Below are 23,130 nucleotides of genomic sequence, written 5' to 3' on the forward strand. Positions count from 1 at the left end.
TAAAGGAAACTTCTTTAAAGTAATTAACTGATAAGACCACAATGGCATCAAGGTGAGAAGGGCACATAGTATCTGCTGTATGCTTTTTCTCTTTGACCCTTTATGCCAGACTCAGATGTTCAACACTTGCCCCTGAATCTACATCCAAATTTCTCAAGACATATTGTGTATCGTCACATGATAATACATCATTTAGTAATTGGCAGGATACAGTATCCTAGAGCAAGTATGTGGGACTCAGACCCTTTAACTGGGTATATGATTGTAATAGGGCTAAGCTTTCTATACCATTCCAAACCAGAAGGTTTTCAAAGATTGAGGCTTATTTTGCTATTTTTTTTTTCAGTGACTCTTTATCTTCATAGATGTCAAATATAAATTTTGTAAAATGTGTATTTAAAATGAGATGAAATTGCACAAACTTTATTTCCAATTTTATTTAAAACAAATAATGTTGTGATCCATATGAAGAAATTTGCATAGAAACCACATCAATTTTATTGCAAAAAAAGTTGAAAGACAAAATTCTAATACTAATTATCTTACTCTGAAATAATTAAATGCAAAGGATATACATGTGAAGATGCTATAAACATGTAGGCATTACACAACACACATAATCGAGTCATAAAACATTTTATACTGCTTTATTATAAATAATTGGAAACAATATTTCATTTTTCAAACCCAGACAACAGTAAATATTATGCTTTCTTTTTTTTTCATTATTTCATTTTATTTTTTTAGTATCATTGGGAAAATAGTATTCTTTATCCAAAGATTGGTTTAAAAAAATTTGTGGGAACACAAACAACAAAATGCTCATTTTATTTCACTTAAAATGAAGACAATAAAGAAGGTTTTGAGAGGGAGAGGCTTTACGATATTATCAAGAAGACACTGATAATAGAAAAACTGTGTAATACCTGCAAAAGTCACTTGTAAGGCAAAAAGCGGTTGTTTATATACAGATGCATAAATATAAAAAAAAGATTTGATTGTAAACTTTTATTTTTTTTTCTTAAAAATGCAAATAGCTTTATTCTCCCAAAAGGAGAAAAGCCACTAAGGCATAATGGATCAAGTCTGAAATTTTGGCATGATTATCTTCTAGAAAACCTATTAATTTTCTAAGGAAGGAGATCCAATATCTATGTATTCATTCAATGTGCTCATTTCACAATAGCTCATGTTTTGCAAATTTCGATGAAGAAAAAAAAATACTGTAACCTTCAACACTTACAGGCAGAGAGCATTTCTTGAAAAAATACATTAGTGACTTTAGTTGCCACAGAAATCTGCCCTAAAATTCATTTACAATAGATTATCCCATAGGAATATTTCATTAAAGATATTTCTAGCACCTAGCAGTCATAATTTTCTATCAGGTGATTATAATTTTATTTTCTGTGTTTCCCTTACATGTGATATAGAGAATTTTTGCCAATTTTCTCCATTAATATTAATAGTTTAAAATTGTCTAAAGAAATAGAACCTAAAGGAAAAAAAATGAGGAGTAATGTATTTAATTAAGTAAAAATATATTTCTTTGAACACTTGTATTTATATGCATCAATTAAGGACAGTGTTGCATATTCCAGATTAAACAGGTATTAAGTTTAACATGGATATAAACATGCTATGTACAATGATATTAATAATTTTTTTTAAATTTTTGTAGATTTCAAAGTGTACCTTTAATAGAAACTGGAACAGGGTGAATTTAGTAAGCAAAAAAATTAAATTAGCTGGAAATAACAGGTTGACAATTAAAGATCTAAAAACACTTATAAAATAATTAAGTCACAGCCATGTATACACATGTAAGAAGATACTGTAAAATGAACTGCTCCAGTTTACTTGGTTTTATTTCAACTTAATACACTCCAAGTACTGCTTTCCCATCTAATAGCAAAGGAAATATTAAATGCATGTTTGTTATTTTAAGAACAAGGTGATACATTTCACATTCTTTAAATTTTACTCATGTTATAAATATATTTATCAGTCCATCTATTTTTTAAGGTAAATGAAAATTGTAGCACATATGTTATGTCCACATTTGATTTTATCTCTTTTGAAAACTGTATTTTAAAACATCAGAGTAATGAATAGTGTTTCTACCTTACACTGTTATCTTCCATGCACTACAATTTATATGGCTTACAAAAATGGAATTTACAATTGAAGACAGGTTAACTCAGATCAACTAGTAAGTATGATAGTGGAACTGTTATTCTGAAATCCATTAACATTGAACTCAGAAGACAATGCTGCTCCTTTTGAACTATATCAAAATTATGTAACAGTATAAACTTACTTATTTGTAGGTTTGCATAAAGATAATACCATTTTACAGATGTAATATTTATTTCCCAAAGGATTGTGGCAGGCCTTTTTCTATCTTCATGCATGTTCTTTTCATTCGTTTGCTCATGCGCTCGCTCTCTCTCTCTCTCTCTCTCTCTCCTCTTTTTCTTCTTCTTCTCCTTCTTCTTGGTTTCACATGAAATAAGCCATATTTCATCCGGTTATCATAGTTTCAAACTAAGATCCAGTAGTAGTTTGAAGCACAGCAAGCTGAGCAGTTCTTCTTCCCTTTTTAAAGCATGTCAGTGAGTAGCATTCTCTAGAGTCAAGCCACACAAACACAGTGACCCAAGTAGAGAGTTCTGTGAACTCAAAAGGCTCCAAATCCACAGTCAAGAACCTTGATGACATCACCTAACTACCATCTGCTGCTGGAAGGGAGACAATACTGTTCATTTCAGAAACAGTCTCTCATCTGGTAGTTTCCCCAGATTTCTTTGTTGTTTTTATAATTACTTCTGGTATTATGCCTTCAGAAGTCCAAAGGTCGAATCATCATGGTTGTGGAACGTAAAGAGTAGCTGGGCCCTTTGAAGTAGTGCCACTTGATTCCATTCAGTTTTCCATGATTCTGTCCCGCTGTATAGAACATTCCATTTAGATTGGAGGGGCCACAAGCATCAAACCACCAGCCTGAAAAAGCAGTTAATAACGGAAGAGATAAAGAGATGCAACAATTACAAATTGAATATTTGGAAATTATTGACATTAACTGGTGGAGAACTTATTGATGTGTCATGATTATTTGAAAATAGGAGGCATTCAGGGTCTATCATCTTGGCAGTGGATTGTTTCTGACGACATTGGTTAAAGATGTATATGAACAATCTAAGAGAAGGATGCTCTTCTGAAAACCAGCTTTCAGTGTGACCCCCCCACACACTTGGGAGTCACTTCCCACAGTAATTGTGGGAAGTCTAAAAAGATACAGTCTAAATCAGACCTGGAAGAAAATGCGGAGTGAGTAAAAGGCACAGGCATTCCACCTCAAGCCTTCCTTAAGAATACAACAATTATTAGTGAAACAAAAGATGTTCTCCATTGACTTCTGATTTTGTCAAGAACTAGCCCTCAGCTGCTTCTAAAATTAAAATTGGATACTGTAAAATGCCTATGATGCTTAACTTGAATTTCAATTCATCCATCCTCTCAACAGTTTATAGCAACTGGGTAGTTCATCCATAGTATTCAGACAGTACATGTATAGCAATATTTTGTCTATGATTGTTCAAGCTCTTCCTAAACTTAGCAAAAAGAAAAACAAACTTGATGGGTAGTATGGAAATCCTGTGTTTTCATAACTCTATAAGGATAACTGGATAACCCAGGTTTATGTTTTTAATGAAGTAAGGTCTTAGATGTTTAGATAAAGCATAGTACTTTTCTGTCTCCTGAAGCAACACTACTGAAATCTTTAGGGAGAGACTTATGCCAGAGACATTCTGGCATATTTGTATTCGGATACAGTTGACCTCTTTTTGATTACAGAGTTGTACCTAAGGGACTAATAGCTAAAGAAAGAGAAAACTGTACAGCTGATGTTGGACTGTAACATGAGCATTGTCTTGCAGAAACTTTAGAAAAGTTAAATGAAGAAAAGCTAGTTCTCATTTTTCAATTTCGGAAGATGGATACAGCTGGGTTGTGTTTATAAAGTCACACTAGAGGCATAACAAGCTACAGTAATCACCGATTCATCCTGGAGCAAGCAGTCAAGTATATCTCAATGGATTTTGAGAGACACTCTATGCAATGCTTTGTGCAAACATAAATGTTAATGCTGTCAAAACACAAGGGACAAGAAGGTACTTGTTGGGCAAAGAAGGAAGAACTGTAAAATCCTATCATTACTTCCTTAAGACTACCTCCTTAATTTTGATCAGTGTTCCTATTAAAAATGTGCTATTTGTAGTACAACAGACATTCTAATATTAGAGAATTTATTTACACATAAGACTCTAAAGCACTAAAGTAAAACTCCAAAATAAAATCCAACTTATTGCTTCCGTGTTTTAATTTACCTGCTCCTTTTCTGTGTCTTTCTTGAGGCACTTTTTCATTGTATCAATGAATCTTTCCTAGTCTTTCAAATCCCCATCATGATTTCATAAAGTGCATAATTTCATGCACTTACTTTATTAATGAGAATAATGAAGATTCAAAGATTGCTCTATTGTGTTGAGTCACATTAAAATATCCATGCTGAAAATGTGTGTCTCAGTTATTTGTTTTATACAAAGTTACAGGACTTCTAGAAAAGTGTGGATAGACAGAGGACAGCAGAAAAATAAAGAGCACAGGCTAAAGGATTATTCATAGGAAAGCTTTGGATGAGCTTAGGAAAGAGACAGGAAACTATAGGGACCTAGGAGAAAATCAGATAAATTAATTTTGTGTTTCTTTTCTGAGCAAAGTGCAATAATGAATTTGTGGTGAGAATGACATTTTGGAGACACCAAAAGAAGGCCATTGTGGCTGGGTTACAGTCAACAAGACAGTTGTTTGACAATAAGGGGGCTTGAAGACCAAATTAACCCAGTCTTGTTCATCACCATAAAAGCAATGGAAAACCCTGGTTGATACACTGGTCCATGTTACATTTTTTCGTGCTACACCTAATTGAGTTTGCTTAGCACAGGACTGGCATATAACTTCAGCGTTGTTGAGTGATTGACCAACCGATTCAACTTGGGGAATTGTTTAGTTTACTAAAAAGCTATATTTAATAGACACCCCAATATATAACATCTGTGCTTACTGTATTCATCTTTTCTTTCTTTATTCATTCAAGTGTTACACAATACTCAACAGGACAGACTGGTCCCTGCCCTCAAGGAAATTACTTCCAACATGAGAAGCAGATGAAATAAATCTAAGTAAATAAATGAACTACAAATCATGACCAAAGAATGCCATGGAGAAAACAGGGAGCTGTGAAGGAGGATAAGATAATGTTTCACATTCATGGGAGACCTGAAGGAAGAGAGGGAGGCAGCCATTTGAAGTCAGGGAAAGAATTTTCTAAGCAGAGTACAGCACATGGGAATGTTGTGTGGAAGAAAGACAACTTGGTGTGGTTAGAGACTAAAAGAGCATCACTATAACTGCTACATAGGGAAGAGAGGAGACTTTCAGAAAATGAGGTGGAGAAATAGTCTTGATGGAAAGCTGAATAATGTTTGTGGAAAAAATTATAGTTTAGCCAGCCTGCTTGTCTATCATCAGCTGAACAAGTAAAACATTCGCCAGGAATGGGAACCCATATTTAAACAGGGGAACCAAATCTGCCAGGCTAAATGTTTAATCAAGCAGCATGTAAAATCCTCATTCTATATGGTCTGTCAAAGCCATCCTGAGCGTATGTGTCAGTGTGATGAAGGGGAGAAAACTGAACCCAGAAGCAATTCAACACAGACTAACCAGCCGTCGGACAAGGGGACAGGGGGAAGTATGTTCCTGACTTCAAGGTATGCACCGTTTTTGTAGAAGACTAACTGTTTAAATAAATCAGATGATAGTTACTAAACAAAGAGATAAAGAACATGTTATGGAAATAAAGGGGCAGAAGGTCCTAACTGCTTTTGGGACTGTGAGATTCATTCATTTACCACCTGAGCTGGGTCTCGAGGGATGGTATGATTTCAGTAGACCAAAAGAATTTCCAAGTACTCTATGTACCCTAGAAAAGCAGAACAGAGTGTCAGCCAGCAGCTTAGTTTGGCCGGAGTGCCAATGGGTAAGGGGTTGGGAAAAAAATAAACAGGAGGGAAAACATTATACTTTTTCTAAATTTTCTTGTGAAGAATGGAGGACCCGGAGAGATGAGAAGTTTGAAGACCTCAGCTTCGATGCTGACTTCATCAATTAACAAGCTGTTAATCAGTTAAACTGAGACCCTAGGAAATGATATCAACAACATGTGGTGTTTATTGAATAGTTTATATGGAGATATTTGCATGCATTCTCTCATTTCATCCCCCAAACAGCTTTCTGCATATGGCAAGTATATAATAACCACACCAAAGCTCAGAGAGTTTAAGGAACTTTCCAAAGTCCCATTCATAATATATGGATTCTAATGTCCAGCAACCATTTTCACAGCTCAGTTAGGATCAAATAAAATGTGTTACTATGATACCCTGTAAAACTCTATCTGGTGTCACTTAGGAAACAGAGTGGGGAGTTTTGGGGCAAGAACAAAATGGACAAGATTGTTTGGCTCCACCATAATGATGGAATAATGATGACAAGGTCATCGGTGCTAACAAATTTTATTTGTTCGGTACAGTCTGTTAGAAAAATATGGAAACAATTCTGTTGCAAATGAGCACAGTTTACAGTGTTCACATTATAAAAACATTGCATTTAAAAACCTGACCGAGATTTTCTCCCAATGTTCTGTTTTGAATATATGAGCAATCAAAAGTATTGACCTTGAAGTATTCAACTATCTCTTAAGACCAGTGGGTCATACACACTGTGATGTATCAGAGAGCAATTGATGATAATAAAGATGCCAAATTGAGATGACAGAAAATGAAATCAAAGGGCAAGTATTTCTCATGACCATTTCAGTTCCATTATAAAATATTATAAACTACAAGTTAGGAAAAACAGGTTACTTTTGTGCAGGTAAGTAGTCTCTGTTTTTTTTTTTCTTTCTTTTTTCTTCTCCTTGACATGCATTTTTTTAAAAAAAAACTACATAAACAAATATTTTTTGTAACAATATATTACAAATAGTTTTTCTACTTTCTACCTTTCTATGAAAAAATTAAGGATAGAAAGGTCTATTAAATATGAATCCTGGTAAGATGTGGTTAAAATATATTTATATAAGGCAAGGAAAAGTATAGCATTATCCTGGTAACTTCTTGGTATTCACAGGTCCTTAGTATATAGGTAAGTTTGCATGAGATGAAGATATTCTGTTTGAACAGACTGAGGAACATGGCTGTGTTTGCAATTCCCCTCTGACCAGATACCAGATAGCTGAATTTATATGTGCTGTGCAATCTTGGAAAAATATTCACTTAGTACTATGTTCTTTGTGTGCCTTGGAGTAACTAATAAGAAATATACTAAAGAAGTTTCTAGGAAAGACACTTTCATTTCAAAAGAACTCAGTGATGCAAGAATGGGATGGAAGAAAGCAGCTTCCCTCTGCCTGTGGTTGGGACAACTGATAACATGTCTCAAATGTTTTCAGGTTGGCAAGGGCTGAGATGTACTTTGCCAAGCATTTTTGTCTATAACCTGTAACCTCATGTATATTTTAATAAGAAATCTGAGATGCATGTTTCTAATTCATTTACACTTAACTCATTAAAATTTAGTTTTGTTAAAACTATCCCAGCCTTCCCAGGCCTTTAAAAAAATCACTTGAGTCTTTTATCTTTGAAGTAGAAAATTCACATTTTATCACTAATAAATGAAACTCTGCCCAGAAAATAGGAATTTGATTCTAAACTTTGTACTCAGGAAGTTCAAATTTATTTGAAAGTCAGGAAACCTAACTCTCAAAGTCTTCTGATCCTAAACAAAATGTCTCTCAACACTTCTTTTCTAAGGTAAAGAGTACAGCGAAGCAAAAAGATATATCTTTTTCTTTCTTTCATTTATTTTCAGTGCATGTGTTCTGATCAGCAATATGTAAAGGAGCTTGTGGAGAGACTAAGAGTTCACTCTTTTTACTGAACTGAATTGATGGGTACCGCTGTTATCAGCGAGATCGTAATGAAAAAGTCACTTTACGTGTGCACAGTTGGCCTCCCTTCAGCCAGTCTCACGGAGCAGCTGTGCGGGTCTTGTAGGGCATGTGCAGAAGTCCAAGAACTTTCAGAGGTCTTCATTTTTTCTGTCATCCCATACTATACCCGCTTTAGGCCAAGGACTTAGTGTAATTTATTTATTTATTGTTCCAAAAGATGAAAACTTGTTTATCCTGACCAGTAATATTGAATTCATATAAAACTTGTAGGTATTCTTTTATTGTTTTCCCCTTGCTCAGGCTTCAATTCTCACCATATCTAAGTGATAAAATGCTCCTGGAAATATACTACAAATAGTAAAAAGAGTATTATTATTATTATTATTATTATTATTATTATTATTTGAATGCCATTGTGCAAGGAGGCAGTAGAAAGAGTCACAGGGTGACAGCCTCTGGAGACTGAGTGCCGGCCATCAAATCCTACTTCTAACTGTAATTCTGTGACCATGGGTAAATAGCTCACCTTTCAGTATCTCAGTTTTTGTGAAAGGAATTGTTCTGGTCCCTATTTATCCTATTTCAGAGGTTTTTGGAAACTGCATGTAAGTTACTCAATATAAACAATTTAAATTAATGCAAAACTGTTAAATAATATAAAAGCTGAAAAACTATTCACTGTACCACTCATTAAGTATAATACAAGAAAAATTAATTGTTTGGTTATTTCCCATCCATTGTCAGTTATTAACTTTGGGTTGTAGCTTTGTGAGTAGGCATATGGATTCTAATTCACTTTTTCCTAAATTTATGAAAGGCGTTCTCTGATATTCTTTGCTAGCTTTCTAAGAATAGAAAAATGTCCTGAGAAAATAGGAATATAATTCTAAATTTTATATGTAGGGAACTCAAATTTATTTAAACAGAATCCTAACACTCAAATTTTTATTATTCTGCTGTTTAATCTTCTGGGGTTTTGTGATTTTTTAAAAGTTGGTCCCAATTATTGATATACATCCTTTTGTTTCATGTTTGTGCAGAGCAAGTGTATGTACATGTTTATATACAGATATATGTATATATTTATATACAAGCATATGTATATGTTTATATATTTTAAACCTAAATGCAAGCAAGAATGTCATTCATACACTAGTTTATTTTTATGTATCTCACCAGGATCATTTATGATTTTTCAGTGTCCATTCTGAGTCTCCGATAACATATTCATTTAACTAACCAATAATACTGAGTACATATTGTGTGCCATACTCTCTGCCAGGTCCTGGGGAAGTAGTAGGGGACAGCACAAAGTCCCTGCATTCAAGGAACATATATTTTTTTAGGAACAGATGTATATTCTTATACACTAAATATAGACCAAGTTGAAATAAAAGTAATGCAATGTAGATTTTTAAAAATCAATCTTAAATTATTCATATGTATCTATTTAAAATATTTATTTTTTAGTTATAAGTGGGCACAGTATCTTTATTTTATTATTTTATTTTTATGCGGTGCTGAGGATCAAACCCAGTGCCTCACGCATGCTAGGGGAGTGCTCTACCACTGAGCCACAGCCACAGCCCTCATATGTATCTTTTATCTTGATAGTTTTTCTTTAAACCTAGGGAATAACATTTACCTCATGATGCTTTGCATGTCCTTTCCCTGTATGAAAAATGCTAAGATAATGTTCTTTTTCCAAAGATTTTGTCACTTCTGTGTCATCTACCAGTTAAAGAAGCTGCTAGTTTCTTTCACTGTCTTCATGAAGATTACAAAGCAGGCAATGCAAACATTTATCAATTCTCTTCTGTTAGCATCCGGTAATTTCTGGGGAACACTAAGAAATTTATGCGTATGGTTTTATCCCCTCTTTTAGGGATGAACTGAGAATATCCTTTGTTAGCTTTAGAAAGTCTTGTCTGTCAGCTGAAATAGTTTATGTGTGGGAAAAGAGATCGGAGTTTCTGTTGCAACAGATTCTTTCTGCAGAAGGTTAGGTCACGTTTTTACATAGCTTTTATATGATATACTAAATATGGAAATTACACTAAAAGAAAACTAGAAAGGAAAGCGATGTAAAACAATACCTTGTTTGTTTTTTTGTTGTTAGCAACCTTTAGTGACTATTTTACAGCAGACTTTTAGATACACTTATTTCTGTAATTCCTTAATAATTAGATAATATAATTATAGTAATTGTAGTTCAACACTTGTAGCTTAAATAGATGTTTAAAAATACTTATTTTGAAGAATCTTAATTTAGTGTCAAAGACCACATCTTAGTTAAGTTTACTTCAAAAGTGATAATCTAGTAATGTTTCCATTTTTTCTAGTCTTGCAGTAAGAGGGATTTTTGCATATCTATCTTATATATAATAAATCAGCTGGGCATGGTGGTACATGCCTGTAATCCCAAAGGCTAAGGAGGCTGAGGCAGGAGGATTGTGAGTTCAAAGCTAGCCTCTACTATAGCAAGATGTTAAGCAACTCAGTGAGACCCTTATCTCTAAATAAAATACAAAATAGGGCTGGGATGTGACTCAGTGGTCAAGTATCCTTGAGTTCAATCCCTGGTACCCCAAATATATATATAATATTTATTATAATATATTTAAATAAGTAAATAAATCTATACAAATGAAAGCATTGCATTCACTGTATGAAATTACATTTCATTTTCTTAATATTAAATAGTAGAAAAATTTAATCTCCTCCTTGATGTCTTTTGTAACCCATTGTTCATTCAGTAGCATATTGTTTAGTCTCCAGGTGATGGAGAAATTTTTATTTTTTTATTTTGTCATTGATTTCCAATTTTATTCCATTATGATCTGATAAAATGCATGGTAGTATCTCTACTTTTTTTTGTATTTGCTAAGAGTATCTCTATGGCATATTATATGGTCTCTTTTAGAGAAGGATCCATATGCTGCTAAGAAGAAAGTATATCCACTTGATGCAGGTTGAAATATTCTATATATGTCAGTTAAATCTAAGTTATTGATTGTATTATTTAGTTCTACAGTTTCTTTATTCAACTTTTGTTTGGAAGATTTATCCAGTGGTGAAAGAGGTGTGTTAAAGTCACCCAAGATTATTGTGTTGTGGTCAATTAGACTCTTGAACTTGAGAAGAATTTGTTTGATGAACATAGCTGCACCATTGTTTGGGGCATATATATTTATGATTGTTATGTCTTGTTGGTGTGTGGTTCCCTTGAGCAGTATGTAATGTCCATCTTTATCCCTTTGATTAACTTTGGCTTGAAGTCTACTTTATTTGATATGAGGATGGAAAACCCTGCTTGCTTCCACAGTCAAAAATAAACAAACAAATAAATAAATAGTAGGAAAAAACTATTAAATTTTTGGTGAAATTCTTTGGATTGGGAGTGAGGTGCACAATAGGAACTCTCCCGAGGGACTTAAAGAAATATTTCCTACAATTACCTTATAAATATATTTCTCCCAATACAGAAATATACAGATTTTCAGTAGCATCCTTTATAAAGAAGGAAATTTAAGGAGAAACTTTATGAATTTTCCTGAGGTCAACAGTAATCACATAGTACAGACATTTCTGGCTTATAAATTCATTCTGACAAATCACTTCTATTTAATGGTCAGTTAGGAGGCCATTTCCACAGAAAAAGTGTGTGGCGATTTTGACCTTGAAATATATGCTCTAGTACAATAAGAAATGTGTAATGAGACATAAAAGTTTTTCAATATTTAAATTGGATAGAGAAATTGCTGGCTTGCTGGTAAGGTGGGGATAAGTATGAACACTTCTGGGAAAAAGGGTGTAAAACATTGTGGTATCTATTTCTATTGATGCAAATGTCAGATGCTTTCTCAGCCCACTCACTGTAACTCCTTTCAACCAACAATGTTGAGTAATATGGATTACCACTTAGGCACTAAAAATAATATCCCTTGTTCCCCCACCAACAGTGTCAATGAGTATATGGAATGATAGAATTCAGAAACAGACCAAAAACTTGGGAGCTATTTTTACTAGACTCACAATTACAGGAAATAAATAAATAAATAAACTCTGTCAAATAAATAGCTCTCTATTTTCTTATTACAAATGTCCATCACTACAAAGGCACAACCCTTCCTACTACTTACTCCAGCTTTGAAACCCCTCAACTCTCCACCTAAAGTCTCTTCCCTCTTCCCCAAATAATTCTACCACATGGTATATTTTATCCACAGAACTTGTTATGATTCAAAGTTGAGTCATCTATTATTAACTCTTTTGTTGACAATCTCTCTCAATGAAGATTAGCTCTAATCTGTCCTGTTCTTTCATCTAATAGTAGTTGATCTCCTTAAAAGAACTTATTAAAAAATACATCATATTGGTAGGAAAAAGACTTTGGGATGTTAGAAAAGAAGAAGACACAAAGATCAAGATGCTCCACCTTGTGTCTAGCTGAAATGACCATCTGCTTTTAATTAAGCCTATCTTCTATTTTTCACTCTTTTTAACAGATAAAGGTAAAAATGATACAGTGTGCTCCAACTAAACTCCCTCCTGTACTGAAAAAAAAATTATGTAAGATAGTGCAAAGTAAACCTTACTGTACCCTCAGTTCCTTTTAGAAGGAAAATATACAAATAAAGAAGATAGAAGAAGAAAACTTTGATGATGACAAGTCATTGAGTTATTGGTCTCAAACAGTCTGAAGTCTACGGCTTAAAAGAGACTATTTTAAATAAAACACTTTTTTAATAAAGAAAGGAATAGTCATTAGACAATGAGAATGGTTGTAAGGGAAAATCTGACAGTGGATAAATAGTGGTGGCAGGGAGCAGCAGCTAACTAAGACATAAGTTCCAGGCAACGCTCCAGGTACTTGGACTGTCACTGACATTCATCCTTATGCTTTCCAGTTCTCAGCTATCTAAATTCCACATTTTAGCTTTTCAGAGTGAATGGTTTTGCAAGACCTGGAGTCTTTCAGAAGGATATTTGATAGGGTAATGGCATTTATTACAAAAACACATTTACTTAGACTATTTCAGCCCAAGCAATAAGTGGAAATTTTTTTTCTCCCCAACATATGTGTTTATTGGTGGCTAAGAAGCAGGTCCAAGAATGATTATGGATGAAAGAACATGACAAAGTTCTATCATGTGAAGCAGAAATAAAATCATAAATCTAAGCAATGAAGTGTTCTCGACAACCAAGAGGTGCATAATCCTCTTTGTTTTGCTCCATATTTTCATTATTATGACAGGAATATGAATGTACTGGAATGTTCTTCTAATAACACACATTTGAAAGATTTTACTGTTGGTCTTTCATGTAACTTTATTTATTTGGAAGAAAAAATTATCTGTAAAAATAGAGTGGTGAAAATGAAGTGTATTTCAATATTAAAATGGGCAGGAAAATGGAAAATCCAAGTTCTTTTGTCTTTGTATAAAGCTGCTGAAAAGTTCATTTATGGGATCAGGAAGGTAATGAAAAGAAATATTTTCTTTGGAGAAAATGTTCAAGACCTAACCTGTGGGTACTATTTAAAAGATTTGCAATAACTATATTTTATGGGGGTGGGGGCAGTCACAAAGACATATAAGAAATTTTTAAATATTTGGTGAGGTTGAATATGATCTCCAAATGACATACCTGAAGCTTAAGTAGAAGGACGTGATAGAAGCAGAATCATAATAGCTTCTCTTTGATAACATGGAGGCTGGTTTCATAATGAAAAGATTTCAACATAGGTAGAAGGGATGGAGGTCAATAGCCTGTGATTTGGTTGTGGTAATAATGAAGGATTTGGAGATAGAGAGGAAGATGAGAAGATTATTCTAAAATCTTCCTTCCACAGCTTTCCATGTTCTATTATCTGATGAGTGAAATGTTAATCTAATGTTTCAATTCATTGGATTTAAAATTTGAAAGTTATTTTGAGAGTTACAGATATTTACTCATTCACTCATGCACCACATTTACTCTTGAGTTCCTATGTATCTATCACATCCTCTGAGTAGATGTTAAGGATAGAAGTTTGAAACAGGATTGACTTTCATATTCCTTTGTACAAAGTAGAGATGAGAATTTCCTTGCTGGTCTCAAAGTTGGATTGGAGTTTAAGGAAGATAGAACAACATTTGCAATGACATATAATAATATGCAACTAAAAGAGCAGGAAGATAGTGTTTGGAGAGGAAAATAGTAGATTTCAACTTTTATCCTCACTAGGATGAAAATGTTTTGTTCTATAAAGACACAAAAAGAGTGTCAGAATAGTAGAGGGTGGCATTGCTTGCTTTCCATTAAGAGATGAAAGGAACACCAAAATTGTGAGAAAAGAAACAATAAAACAGGGTTTTCCTTTATAATATTATTTGGCACCAATCCCTTGCCAGAGCTTACACCATTTGTGAGCAACATCAGTTGCCAATGGGTTTTAGATTAGTGTTTCTTAGAATGTAATCAGCCATATATCAACTTCACAGATTTTTCTATATCCATTTATACCTAGAACTAATATTTAACTAATACTTTTTGTTGAAATCAATGATCTATTAATTATGCAATATCATGAATGCATTTTAAAATGCAAAATTTATAGCATCCCTTTAAAAAGAAATCAGTAGTAACACTTGTGTTAATAGATGCTTGATATAAAATATAATAAAATTAAAACAAAATAGCATTATTTGATTCTAGGTAGGTGTCATTGCCTACCCACATCTCTGAGAAGAAGGGCAAGGCTCTGGTCTTTCTTGGATAAGATGACTGTTTAGTAAGTGCTAGAGAAATGTTACAGACATTCTAGCACCAAATTGAGAATTTGTCTTTGGCACAATCAGAAGACTGAAAAAATATTGAAAAGGTACAAAAAAGGATTAACTTTCTTACTTAAAGAAAAAACATTATTTCATAGTATACCCTATACTAGCTAAAATATGTTGTAAAGGACTACCACATAATGGAAAACCTTGGTAGAGCTGGTCTGAATCTTCTAACTTCGGGTTTAATTATGATTCCTTTTTTGTTGTTGTTGTTTTATTTCAACAAAATATTCAATGAAATCTACTACACAATTGTACAGCATTGGGTAAGAGGCAACTGTTCTATATGCTGTATTCCTAAACTGTTGTTCTTTTCGGTATAGGTATTATGAAGACTCTTTGCAAGGTAGAATAGCTGGGATTTCAAGAAGCTAAAGAATATATTGAGAACCAAGCTCAGCACACTCCCACTACAGATATTACAGGAGGAGGCAAACCTCTAAATATGCTAGCAATGTCTTGCACAAGAACCCAGGATAAACTAGAAGGCAGAACAAGGGACTTGCTCTTAAGTTTCCTGACCAGAAGATCATACCCTTTTCTCACAAATAAGAAACCTCAAGCCTCAGACCAGCGAAACACAGCTTAGAGCATGGCCCCATAGGACTCACCTCCTGTTAGCATGAGGGCACATTTGCACATACAGTTGTCATTATCAGCATCTTTAGTGCTGAAATCAGCACCGTGCAAGATCAGGCTGCTCTGTTTTCCTGCTGTCCCAGTGTGACCCTTTAAATATAACCTGAAGTTAAAAAAAAAAAAAAAGAGAGAGAGAGAAAAGAAAGATCAGCCATTCTACAGAATAACAGAGCCCAAAAGAGTGAGTGACTCATTCTGTTATAACTTTTTCATTATTTTCTTCCTTCTTTGAAATCAACCCTTCCAATAAATCACTCTCTAAACCAAAAAAAAAAAAAAACAACAACAACAAAAAAAAAAACGGGGAGAAGTAGGAAAAATTTCAAATTACAAATAGGTAAAAGTCTATGGCTTGTATACTTGTGTTTATTTCATTATGCACACAAAAACTCATATGGTTCTCTGACAATTGAGGATTCATGAAAAGAGCATGTGTTTATTTTAATTTTATTATTATAGGTATCATTTAAAAAAAAGTTATTTAAGAGTGTAAATAAGAAAAAAAAATGTGTCAATAAGCATGTCACTCCATTGATCTCTAGTATCACTGTTATGCTAAAGAGTGGTAAGTATCATTGATAAAAGACTTCTGGCTAGGCACTCTGCTAAATGATTCTTAAATGTTAATTTAATTTTTATAGGTTTTTTGGGGGAGGGCAGAGGGATACCACATTATTGTATTTGGAGGAATGGTATAAACTAAAGAACGTCAGTAGATGTTTTGATACAACTTATAGAAAAGGTAAATGCAATCCCAATCTACATGCAATGCTTGGTGACCAGGGAAGTCACTAAAGGCTTGATGAGAAGTTGGCCTAAGCCTGGGTTCTCCTTATCACTATCTCCTAGGGTGTGCTTATCAAAGAGATATTCTGCCATGCCAGACCAGGACCACCATCTTACTTTAGATGGACATGGTGGCCCAATTCTTTGATGGATTTCATCTGCTCATTCAGATCATGCACCTCCATGATGTCACAGGTGTTTCAGTGGCCAGTTTGTCCAGGTCCAGAAGTGACTAACTGAGATTCTCCAAGTGTAAGGTACCCTCCACTGCCTCCAACCTGCTCTCCAAGTTCTGAGGGTCTGGTCCTTCTATATCCTGAAGGAAGACCTGGCCAGTCCCTCAATCCTGCGACTCCCTCAGCTTCTCAGCATGTTCCCTCTCCTCCTGAGACTGATGAAGAAAACATTTGGTGCAGATCTTCAAAGCCACATGTAGTAGGACAAGTAGAAGTACATGTAGCAGGACAAGTAGAAGGTGGAGAGCTCCAGGTTATCAGGCAGTGGTTTGGGAGTCTTGGGACCTGGTGGGAATCCCTTGTCTTGGTCGCCAAGGAGGTATACAAAACTGGGTGAGGGGTCCTTCAGGTGCTTGGAGGTGGTGGCTGGGATGGGAGAGGTTACCAGGGAATGAGTTTAATACAGGTTCCTTTTGAGCACAAGTGAAGCAGGATACCACAGGATACAGCCAGGAATGTGTCACTAGCATGCCCATTTTGCAAGGGTTTAGCGAGGCTAAGCCAGTTGAATGGGATTCAGTTGTAGACCCAAGCTCTTTATTCAACCTCTGTACAACTGTTTGCTGAGCTCATACCATATACCCTACATTATTCTAAGCATTTAAGACACATCAGCAAACAACCAAAAACAAAATAATTCATGCCTTTGAGAGACTTGTATTCTAGTTGTATCCCTAACTTAACTTCAAGACCCCGACTGAGAATCTTAAATGTGGCATTCTCCGGGAAACTTATTCTCCAGAAATATTTCTTATATAATATTAGTAGGAAGATCAGTGGCCCTAGAACAGTTGTACGCATGGCAGATCACCTGATCTTTGATATAAGTGTGTATTCACTAGGCCCATAACTTGTGTTTTCAATGAGCATCTCAGATTGCACTTTGCAGAATAAGGATTACATTTTGAAGCATGTTGTCCTAGAACTTGAACTAAAGGACGAATCATTGTAGTTGCCTCATGTAGGTTTTTGTTTGATGTCTGCTCATTTCCTGCTGATCCTACATGCTGTTTCTTGCCCTGAGCCATGTAGTATTTTGAGCAAATTTGAATTTGTCCATGTCCTCCAATGACTTCTCAGTGTTCAGAGGAACTTAGCTGCAGTTGTCAGCATTTACTGTTTGATACAATCTTTTCTGTGTAAGACTATCCCCTCTCTAACCCTGCATAAACTGCTCTTCTGTACCAACACAGGGTTCTCACCAAAATCATGTAGCAATACTCCCTTCAAGTCCATGTCCATCTCTACTTCTGTGCCTGAGTCTTTTTTAAGAATCTTATCCATCCACAGCTAATGGGTGATTGATATTACTATATGAGTAAGAAACTTCTAGGATGTAGGCCATCTCTGACCAAGGCATTACATTATAATTAAACAAGCATAATAAATATTGATTACTGCTTGGAGATGCATATTTATTTGATTTCTGTTTGCATGCAGTTACATGTCCCATTATTCTGTGATGTTTAGTATTTTTAACAAAAATATTTAGTGCTTTTGTACACTAAGTATTTTTGTGCATTTGTACAAAGTATTTTATAAACATTCTGCAGAGATTTTTGAGTCTGAGGAAAATATATATTTTCCCAATCAGGTTTTGTTGATGTCAATGATTAATAGAACAGTAGTACAAATAACTTCCAATACTGAATTATCATATAAAGGTTTCTATTGTAAAACTCTAAGAGGCAAGCTAAAAGTTACAGATTGTGTGTGTGTGTGTGTGTGTGTGAGAGAGAGAGAGTGTGTGCGTTTGTGTATGTGTATGAGTGTGTGTGTGTGTGTGTGAGTGTGTGTGTGTGTGTGTGTGTGTGCTTCAGCTTCAGCAGAAGTGGGCTTCACTGGAGGAGAGTAAGCTCCAGGTCCCCATTAAGATTCCTGGAGAAGTTTCTACTTTCCAGATCTGGTCTGAAGTTAAACTTGCTCACTTTATCTTAGAGTTCCTCAGCCCCTCAGACACACACACACACACACACACTTGTAAAATCACCAATGACTTTTGTCAGGTCACCATTTGCAGCCAAAGTATGAGTACCTTAGGGACCCAGTGCCTGATCTCCTTAGACTTTTACACACAAAGCCAAATTATAACCAGAAAGTTGCTTATTTGGTGAATACAGAGTTACAGTCACGGGACTCTGAATGAATCCAAAATTAAGTAGCTGAGTCTCTGGTGATCTAAAATCTCCTGCTGCCCTGGGACTGGCTGAATTTAGTGCTCAGGTGTTCTTCCAAGAACTCTGTTGACCCCAGCTGTGCCTTTGGCTCCCTGTGGTTTGTGGTGGACTACCTTCCTTATTAAATCACTACCATTTCCCCTGCAGAGGTGTAAGCTTACTAATAACAGAGGCAGACTTTATGGGAAAGAGTGATGTAGTGTAGCACCTTTTGCAGGTAATTCAGCAAAGGTAGTTCCATTGATTCTAATTGGATGGCTAGCACATGCTGGATATATTTTATATTTTTATCCTTTCTCATGAAGTTTACAGCATGAGTATCATAATTTATAATTGTTCCTTTGTGTAACCAAGGCAATACAAATATGCAATTGCATAAATTTGAGAAGCAAAGCAAAGAAAAGAAGATCATAGAAGTAGAATTGCTGGATCTACAGTAATTCTATTTTTTTTTTTTGAGGAGCCTCTATACGACTTTCCAAAATAGATATTCTAATTGACGTTGACACCAACAGTATACAAGGTTTCCCTCAAATCAGTATGTCAAAGAGATATCTGTACTCTCATGTTAATTTCAGAATTATTCATAATAACCAAGATATGGAAGCAACATAAGTATCCTTCAGTTTTTGAATGGATAAAGAAAAGGTGGTGTATAGACACAATAGAATACTATACAGCCTTCCAAAAGGAAGCAAACTCTCTCTTCTACAACAAGTTTGATCTAATTGTAGGTCATTATAATAAGTAAAATAAATTAGGTGCAGAAGGACAAATATTATTATGAACTCACATATGGACTCTACAAAAGTTAATTTTATTTATAGAAACAAAAGTGGAAAGGTGCCTACTAAAAATTAGGGGAAGGAAATAAGATAGGACAAAGGAAGATGTTCATCAAAAGATATAAAGTTTTTCATCTAGACTGACAGAATATGTTTCGGTAATCTATACACTAAAGATCACTAAGATTTTAATGAACTTACACTGAATGTTGACCACAATTAGTAATAATGTATAACTCAAAATAGCTAAAAGAGTAGATTATTTTAAACATTCTCAACACACACATACAACAGTTGGTAGAGAAATGGATATGTTAATTAATTTGATTTTGAATCTTTACATAATGTATACATAGATGAAAACATCACATTGTACCCCATAAATATGCACAATTAGTATTTCTCAGTTAATAAAATAAGTATAAGGAAAACAACAAAAATAAAAAGGAAAGCGTTAATCAGGGGGTATAAATCAACCTAAAAATCTTATCAAGTATAACTATTCTTGACATATATATTTTTAGTCTTTTCCTTGATTTTCCTCTTCAAACATAATATGTTATTTCTTTTAAGTATACGTACAACGCTTAAACACATTCTTCTAAAAATCTCAGCACTGTGAATACAATTGTACTCACAGTCCCACCTTATCTCTCTCTAGGGGTAATCACTAATATCAGTTTTGTTCCCTTCAGTCATTTGCCCTCTTGTATAAAAACAAATTGAAATAGAATTATACTTTACATTATATTTTACAGGTTATTTTCCTATGCAATTGAGTGACTATTTTTTTCAGGTTATCAACTATTCTCCAAAATCATTTGGAAACTGTCATATGAATATAGCACCAATTGTCATATTTTTAAGAGTGACTTCATGCATCTCGAGGTACATATGCTGGTGTAGATGTCAAGTTTGACAATAAAACCTGCCACATATGAGTCTTATTGATGCTGTATATTAGGATCCGTGAGCAAAGAGATCTTTGTCCATATCCATTTGATTAAGAATTGAAGGTAAGTCTTCGTGTCCTCCCAGTTCCCCTGGGTGACTGCAGAAGTCTTTCAACTGGTCTCCCTGCCTGGGGTCTCACCCTTTCTTCTTCTCACCCCTAAAATCCATGCTCCATGTGGCTCTGTGCTCCTCATCATTCCTCTGCTCCTGTTAAAATCCCTCAGTTGCTCCCTGAACACTCAAAGGCTAGAGTCTAAATTCCTTATGGTGGTTTAGAAGGCCTTGGGAGTCTAGGCCTTTTCTAATGTCTACTTAAACCCACGTCCTCACCAATTGCATCTCTTATTTCCTGCATACAGGAATAGTGCCCCAGCCTTACCCAAGCATTCCCTCTCTCAAAGTGACAAATAATTTGCACATTTGCATGTCTGTCTTCTTTTCCTGGTGGGACCTTGTTGGTTTTGAATAGTTGCTGAACCCCTATTTAGCCTTTAAGATTCATTTCATGTATAGCCTCAAAGAGCATATCACAGTTTATCTTTTCACTTATGTATCCCATAATAAATTGTGAGCTCCTTGAGGCATAAACTGTGTCTTACCATCTTTGAATCACCAAAATCTACAACAGTGCCAGAAATGAAAAACCCAATACTCATTAAATAAATGAATGATGGGTTTGCTCAGTAATTAATTTTCAGTAGGTTCATTATAGCAAGTAAAAATAACTCAAATATCAATAACCCTTATAACCAAAAAATATCTAACCCGTGTTTTCAGAAAGTTTTACAACTCTTTCAGCTGTTACTCAAGATCAGTAGTTACGTTTCTACTTCCTTGCCCAATACATATATCTGTGTGTAGACATGTATACATGTGTGTGCATCCTAAAATACTCCTCCCTACTCTCCATCCAATTGTTTTTGTTTTCATTTTCTCAGAAACTTGGGAATATAAAAACATGCTTGATATATTATACATATAGAATTAAGAAGAAAAGGCTACGTCTTCTCTTTAGTTCTCACATTTTATCAAATGCTTTATTTGTATCTTGTGCGTACCCAGCTGACATGAGGAAACGAACTCAAAATCAAACCATAGGAAAGATAAATGCTTCAGTTAAAGTCATTTTGAGAAAGAAAAGCGTAAGGTCTGGTTAGACGTGAAAATACTTCCCAAAGGTCCTGTTCAGATCACAAATCACTAAATCAAGAAGCAGAGGTAGAGAAGACACCCAAGGTGTGTAACGTAAACACGAGGACCTACTGGTTGGAATGAATTAACAGTAGAAGATACCAATATCTTAAGGAATAGTGACTATTTCACTGTGCAAGACTGAGGAGAGTTAGTAATTTACTTAAAGCAGCATCTATCCTTAGCATGTCACAGAATAGTGTCTTATGTTCTTCTAAAGAAGACACACCCCCCCCTGGGTAGTCATTTTCTTGCACTGGAGATAGAGATGGAATTTCACAAAATTAATTTCTCCTCAACACTATTTTAAGAAATGTATGAGTGAGGACAACCATAAAGATTCTTGGAGAAACTAGAGTCAAGGAGAGGCCCTCTGTGCAGGGAAGGGGGCTGTTCTTTCTTGACATTTATCTGCCCAGTGCAGAGTCACAACTACTGACCCAAAGCCAACACCTGTAGCTGGCTATTTGATAAAGCACACTAAGGGCTGGTTGCTCATTAATGCCATGTGTTTTTTGTAATTAGATAAGAAAACTTCTTTGAAATTCACAAAAATGTTTCTTTTTAATAGTGGTTCTGGCTGGTTTCTTAAATCGTCATATATAACTATTTATGGCTTTCCCCATCTAGTTCATAGTTGTTCCAAATGGACCTTCACTTTCCAAAAGAAAGTCAATACACAGAAGGGCCCAGACTGACTCTAGTGAAAGGGGACTTGAAGTGTGAATCATTAGAGTGAATACTTCCTCCAAAATAACATCTTGGGAATCCTGCACATTTATTTCTGCATTCAGCCAGTGTAGATATGGCCAGCATGAAGGATGATATGTTAGGCAATTAAACAAAATGTTCCTCTAGAGCAAAACATTTGGCTTAGAGACAAAAATAAGGAAGCTGTGGGGGTAAGAACTCAACAACAAAAACAAAGACACAAGTATACTCCAAGAATACAATTAGATGTGACCGAAAGGCAGCTGGGCAGAATCATGGCATTAATCCTCTTCAATGTGTTTTTTTCCTAATTGACACACACACACACACAAAAAAAAAAACCCTGAGTGCTTTTGGGCCAATGACCATAAAGAATGTCAGTATTTTGATTTTTTAAATTAGTATCTGATGGAAAATGAGCCAGATGGATGCCTAGTGAAATTGGTCACGGTTTTCTAGTCATCCTGATGAAAGATGTAGTCACTCTTTTCCTTCTCCTTCAGAAATGTCCATAACTAAGTCGCTAACTCATATTTCCTAATGAATGTCGGACTAGAGTGCCTTCTATTATGGAAGGACAGGCTTCAGTATATTCTAGTATGTCATATAAGAGTTTCTAGAACATTCTTTTCTTAAAATAGGGAGCCCAATCTCAGGAATCCCGTTTTCACTAATTTTGTCTAAGAGACTGCCCCTTTCTCTGCATTTTTACATCTCTAATGTGTTAAGGGAAGCAAGAGTCTCTTT

At 34.9% G+C, this 23,130-nt stretch overlaps 1 protein-coding gene across 3 annotated transcripts in view; it reads right to left on the reverse strand.

Annotated features, from left to right (window-relative positions):
- Positions 1–530: 530 nt before the first annotated feature.
- Angpt1 (angiopoietin 1) overlaps positions 531–23,130 on the reverse strand; it is a 225,511-nt gene continuing 202,911 nt past the window's right edge. For 2 of the 3 annotated variants that reach the window (XM_076835897.2, XM_076835896.2), the window contains exons 8-9: positions 15,516–15,646; positions 531–3,003 (exon numbers count right to left, since the gene is read on the reverse strand). In XM_076835897.2, the coding sequence (XP_076692012.1) occupies positions 2,843–3,003; positions 15,516–15,646 (292 nt within the window). In that variant the 3' untranslated portion in view covers positions 531–2,842. The remainder of the gene's footprint in view (positions 3,004–15,515; positions 15,647–23,130) is intronic. The other variant, XM_076835898.1, reaches the window with a different exon arrangement.

The sequence above is a fragment of the Callospermophilus lateralis genome, chromosome 16 (assembly GCF_048772815.1).
Source record: "Callospermophilus lateralis isolate mCalLat2 chromosome 16, mCalLat2.hap1, whole genome shotgun sequence".
Lineage (NCBI taxonomy): Eukaryota > Metazoa > Chordata > Mammalia > Rodentia > Sciuridae > Callospermophilus > Callospermophilus lateralis.